The 6,081-nt window shown below is 44.4% G+C and overlaps 1 protein-coding gene across 1 annotated transcript; it reads left to right on the top strand.

The window, feature by feature from the left end:
* The first annotated feature begins 433 nt into the window (after positions 1 to 433).
* On the top strand, positions 434 to 4,328 carry LOC147625365 (auxin response factor 16-like). The gene is made up of 4 exons (XM_086818693.1): positions 434 to 683; positions 968 to 2,263; positions 2,863 to 3,911; positions 3,998 to 4,328. The coding sequence occupies exons 2-4, from the start codon at positions 1,067 to 1,069 to the stop codon at positions 4,065 to 4,067; spliced, it is 2,316 nt and encodes a 771-aa protein (XP_086674819.1). The 5' UTR covers positions 434 to 683; positions 968 to 1,066; the 3' UTR covers positions 4,068 to 4,328.
* The last annotated feature ends 1,753 nt before the right edge of the window (positions 4,329 to 6,081 follow it).

The raw sequence follows: 6,081 nt of genomic DNA, 5'->3' as shown, positions 1-6,081 counted from the left end.
TACGTTTTTTTCGAGCACTCCTTAAAGGGAAAAAAATGAAATTTGAAAATTGAGGAGGCGGACAAAGCAATCCTAGTCAGGTGTGACGCTAGGGGCAATTTTTTAGCGCACGGGGGCCGGCTGACTGTGTTTCGCCGACAGCGAAAGGGAGGGTGGCCCACGGATGGGGCAACAGTCCGGGGGTCCCGTGACTGGGCCGCCGGTCGGGCCTTGATGACGGTCTGCCGGCCGTTTCGTCCCTTAACTCTTTATTTAATTTAGAATTAATTAATTATTAAACAAACCCCCTCCTCCCCTTTAGCTGAGGCCCCCTCCCCACTAAGCACCACGTACCTCTAATGTATTTTGTTAATACCATTCCCTATTTTAAAATTATATTGCGTTTTTTTTTGGCCCCAAACATTTTGTAAGCAGCTGTACACACACAACACACACCTACACACACAGATCTCCTGTCTGAGAACATGTTTGCCCTTTTCCTGCCTGGAATGCTTTTGCTCTCACCCTTGCTGCTTATCAAGCCCTAGCAGAAGCCTAGGAGCAGACCGTCACCATCACCCGCGCTTCTGCCAACACTACCTGGAATCTTCTGTTTCTGTTTTAGGGTTTCTGCAAACCGTGGGTTTTGGCGGAGCTTCATCACCGGTTCACCTGTATCTCATGTACCCCTGCTTCCGCTTAGGGTCTGCTCTGCTTCTCCCTGTTTCTGTTTAGGGTTAATGCAAACCCCAGGTTCTCGCACACATTCATCATCTGCATCGTCTCAACCATGCTCTTCTGCTTTCTCTTAGGGTTTCTTCCTGCTTCTGTTTCTTCTGTTTATGCTCAGTGTGTCTTTGCCTCAGCCCAGGGTTTCTTTCTGCTTCGGGCCAGTGCTTTATTTGCTCGGCGTAGGGCTTCTTTGTGCATTTGTTAGGGTTTTTTTTTTTTTGCCTCTGCTTAGAGTTTTTCCATCTCCTGTGTGCAGTGCTTATCATCATCATCCATTACCTTCGTCGTCGTCATCATTCTTCGCCACCATTTCGCTACAATTGGGACCTTGCTGCACTCGTCTTCCCCTATTGGGATGCCCGGGCCTCCGTTTTCAAGCGCCAAGATGGCAGAAAGATCGGCATCAAGCGAAAAGAATGGCGGAGTAGACAGCGGCAACGGCTTGGTTGACCCCCAGCTATGGCACGCCTGCGCAGGATCTCAGGTCCAGCTTCCACAGGTTGGTTCTTCTGTGATATATTTTCCTCAAGGCCACGCAGAGCACGCAGCTTCCACCCCTGGCTTCACCCTAGGGTTTAGCAGCAGCACCATCGCCTGCCGCGTTCTTTCTGTCAAGTTTCTCGCAGACGCAGAAACTGACGAAGTATTCGCTCGTATCAGACTCCAGCCTGAATGTCCTAACACTAACCCCAGCTCCATTTTGCACGATCCCCCCTCCCCCCCTCACTTTCTAAATCCTACCAAGATAGCCTCCTTTGCAAAAACCCTAACCCAGAGCGATGCCAACAATGGTGGTGGCTTCTCTGTGCCACGATACTGCGCAGAGACCATCTTTCCTCGCCTTGATTACAGCGAGGATCCACCTGTGCAGATTGTGCTTGCCAAAGATGTCCATGGAACGGTGTGGAAATTCAGGCACATCTACAGAGGCACTCCTCGCCGGCATCTCCTCACCACTGGCTGGAGCAATTTCGTGAACCAGAAAAAGCTTGTAGCTGGGGATGCCATTGTTTTTCTACGCAGTGCGAGCAGTGAGCTCTGTGTTGGTGTGCGGCGTTCTACCAAGGGCATGGGTGGAGGGGAATCTTCTTCTTCCTCTTGGCATCAACTCTCTGGAGTAGCAGCAGCTGCAGCTGCCAGACCCTCAATCTGGGATGGAAAATCAATGGAGAAGTCATATAACTTTTTAGAAAATGGTACAGGATTGAATCGTCTCATGAGGCCTAAAGTAGACATGCCTGCTGCCACTAACAGCTTTGCAAGAAACCGAGCTCGTGTCACAGCCAAATCTGTTTTGGAGGCGGCAACTTTGGCTGCATCAGGACATGCATTTGAGGTTGTCTACTATCCACGGACTACCATCTCAGAATTTTGTGTGAAAGCCCATGCAGTCAAGGTTGCTTTGCAGCAGAGCTGGGCTCCAGGCATGCGCTTCAAGATGGCGGTGGAGACTGAAGATGCTTCTCGGATAAGCTGGTTCATGGGGACTGTCTCCAAAGTTCAAGACGCTGATCCTATCATGTGGCCGAACTCTCCTTGGAAAATCCTCCAGGTATGTGAGAAAGCACTTGCAATGCGCACTTTGCGAGTTGTCTTTTGTAATGATATGTTTGTACAGACAAAAAATCACCACATCACCATGCAGACGATGAGGTGTGATGTCTTTATTACTAGGCAGTCTTCTGGCCCATAGTGCAAACTTTGTGATTGCATTGCTTGGATTTGTCTGCATTGTGCAGACCTTGTCATATGTGATCTCTGCAGATTGCTCAGATCCACCACATTGTACAGACCTTGTGGTAACAGATTATTGCGTACTCGATGGTGTAGACTTTGTGATATGTGACCTTTGCATGTTGTTTGGGTTCAGCGTTCATGTCGAATTTGTGTTATCTGCCCATGGCTTTTTGCTTAGATGTGGTTCTGGTTACATGTGACCACTGCATAATGCTTTGATTTACAATCTTGGGCAGAGCTTGTGATGTGTGACCACTGCATTTGTTGTATTCACTTTCATCATACAGACCTTCAATAGCTTATTACTTTGATTCGCCTCCAGGGTCTGTGATTTCCGATGTACGATTTTGAGCTCCAGGTGCTGCCCTTCCATTTGGCTGTTTCGCTTATCATCAATTATTCATTGAATTGCAGGTGACATGGGATGAACCAGACCTTCTGCAAGGCATTACTAGAGTGAGTCCTTGGCAAGTGGAGCTAGTTTCCCCAATGCAACTGCCACCATTTTCCTTTCCAAAAAAGAAAGTGCGGCTTTCACAACCATCAGAGATTCAGCTCGATGGGCAGGGTTTCATGGGTCTGACAATGAGTGCCCTTGCTAGTGATATGCCGGGGCATGTTAACTCTTGGCATGGATATGTGGATAGTGTACCTGCAGGCATGCAGGGAGCCAGGCATGACCGAAATTACGGGCTTTCTATACAACCCCCTAAATTATTTCAGCCAACAGGTTTGTTGTTGAATAACTTTTATCAGGACCAAGAGCGTCCAGTTGGTGGTGAAGGTGGGTCAAGGGTTCCAACTGAGCTCAGCATAAGGGATTTTTTTCACCAGCGCTGCCCTGTTGTGCAGAGTAACCTTTCCACAACACTGACAGTTGGGAATACGTCCTATAGCCAACCTGCATCAAGTGGTCTTGTTAGTTGTAATGATGGTAGAACTTCAGGCATGAAAAATGCAACCTTCTTGCTTTTTGGAAAGACCATAGATACCTCTCAATCGGCTAGCTTTCAGCAGCCACAGGTGTCAGGTGGGAACTTTTCAGATAGCACAAGGCATGAGACAATTTCTGATGGAATTAAATCAGAAGTCTATGATAATGTGCATCAGTTTTTTTCTGGTCAGGGAAATGTACTGCAAGCAATGGAGAAACCATCCCTGTTGTTGGAGCAAGGGGACAAAATGAGTTCTGCCTCTAGTGGAGTTGGAACCTTGAAATGGTCCAGAGAGCAGGCAAGCTTTTTGGACAGAATCATCAAGGACAGCGGAACTAATCACTGCAAAGTCTTTAGTGAGAGTGATGATGTTGGCAGGACTGTAGACCTTTTGAGTTTTGCCTCTTATGAAGAGCTTTACGAAAGACTAGAGAAGATGTTTGGTGCTCAAAAATCTGAATTTATGAACCGGATTGTCTGTGTGGACTCAATGGGTTCTTCCAGACCTGTTGGGGATGAGCCATATTGGTAAGCTAATGAATACCTTTTTCTGGTATAATCTTTTCTAGTGTTTCACTTGTTTAAAAAGATTGTAACTTATTACATCTTTGCAGGGATTTTATGAGGAGGGTTAAAAGGTTAAAGATACTTGCAGAATCCAGCAGTGAAAGCATGACGAAGTGATCACTGAACTGAAGTCTGTAGGCTTTGCAAAAATAATAAGGGTGTCGTGCTTGTTTGATAAATGGAATACTATCGAATCTGAAAGACGAAGGGACTGGAGTTGAAGTTGGCGGGAGTATTCTTTAATACTGCCAACTGCAATTGGGCTTTGTCCAAGCCACCGAGACAACTTTTTCATGTACATTTTGAAGTATCACTACTTTCAAAATCTGATGTGTGTGTGTGTGCGTGCATGTCATTAAAAGAATTCTCTCTCTCTCTCTCTCTCTCTCTCTCTCTCTCTTTGCACATGTGCTTGCAGAAGACAGTCCCTTTGTTTGTGAACTCTTTTTAGCTGCATGTGGTAAAGTTAAAGGCACGCAGGAGAAAAGGGAGGGGGGGGGTGTGGGGGTGGGTTCCTATTAGCTGTTTAAGGACGAAAAAGGTGTTGCTTTGGTTGTTTCTTTATGGGCTCTAGCCTCCCTTTCTTTGTCAACAAACTTGTGCTCGTTGGATTCTTGTGCTCGGTTTGCTACTGTTTGGTATCTATATGAAAGCTTGTAGTCGAACTTGCAGATTGCAAGTGAAAATCTAGTGGCTTGGAGCCTTATATGGAAGTGTGAGTGACCGGAGTTTTGAAATGTAATGTTAATTTGAAGTGATAAGCTTGGTGCATGGCTAAACTAGGCCCAATTGCTTCAAAATTTGGGGCTTCATAACATCCTATGTGATTGTATAAATTGTCCTATCTCACATCTGAATATGTGACACTCGTGTGCTCCTGAGCATGAAACAAATTTGTTAAATGATAAAACAGTATCCTGGTAGAACATAACTCATTTGCTGGTATTATGGTATTATTGTGCAGCCAACTTTTGCATTGGAATTTTCTTCCTTGTTTCCAATAAAACAATCATGAAATATGAGGGTATGACCACTTTTACGTGTTTTTTATGCAACTTCGAAGTAACATGGTATCTCTTATTTGTAGTCAAGCATCATTACAAATCCATGTAATAAGCTCTGAGAATTGACGAGAGAAAATGAGCACACAATAAACTTGGTTAAATTTTTGAAATTCCCTATTTTGACTTAGGATAGGTTCTCCATTGATTACACTCTGCACCTAGGGGGGTATGACCACTTTTACATGTTTTCTATGCAACTTTGAAGTAACAGGTCATATCTTATTTTATATTCAAGCATCATTACAAATCCATGTAATAAGCACTGTGAATTGACGAGAGAAAATGATCACAAGAAACTAGGTTAAAATTTTTTAATAACCTATTGTGACTTTGCATTCTGTAGGTTCTCCATTGATTACACTCTGCACCTAGGAAGATGGTTCTTAATGCAACATAAGAGGTGATGATTATTCTTGAACGGCCTGGCCTGTTCAAGGGTTAGGTGTGAAGGAACAAGTTCTACATGACTTTATACGCCGACTCTATACTCAACGTCATGGCTAGGATACCAAGCTTTTATATTGGGTGCTAAGACCCTTAACTCAGGTGGACACTAGATGGGGAGAGAGAGTGAGAGAGAGAGAGAGAGAGAGAGGTTCACCTCCAAGTATAAAGATCTTTTTGTCAAATTACACTCCTTGTGCAACTCTCACATGCAATACATCCAAGTAACGTTAAAAAAGTAGCTTCGATGTATCTTTCGAACTCGTATCCCTTGACGCGCTCATACAACGCATCTAGATGACTTTCTTGCTGACAGGAGGAAAATCACCTTTGCATGCTTCTCACGCTTTCCGTCAGCTGTTGTTTTCACGGAGTTGGGAATCATTCTAAAATTTGAAGGTTGCAATCCTTCACAAGTAGGATACTTAAAAAAGTGCCTTTCAATGGATGGTGAGCTTTCCATTATGTTGTTTTCATGTTGCTTATAATTTCAGAATATATATTTGCCATAATCTTAAGGCTCACTATGTTTGCATTAATTTTACTAACCCTCGCATCAATCCTTTTCACCCTGGAATGAAGATATAACTTAGAACAAGCATATTTTCACACTTCAATCTAAT

The sequence above is a fragment of the Cibotium barometz genome, chromosome 24, assembly GCF_041138505.1.
Source record: "Cibotium barometz isolate CiBa-2024 chromosome 24, ASM4113850v1, whole genome shotgun sequence".
Taxonomy (NCBI): domain Eukaryota; kingdom Viridiplantae; phylum Streptophyta; class Polypodiopsida; order Cyatheales; family Cibotiaceae; genus Cibotium; species Cibotium barometz.
This window is presented reverse-complemented; position numbering and strand designations above follow the sequence as displayed.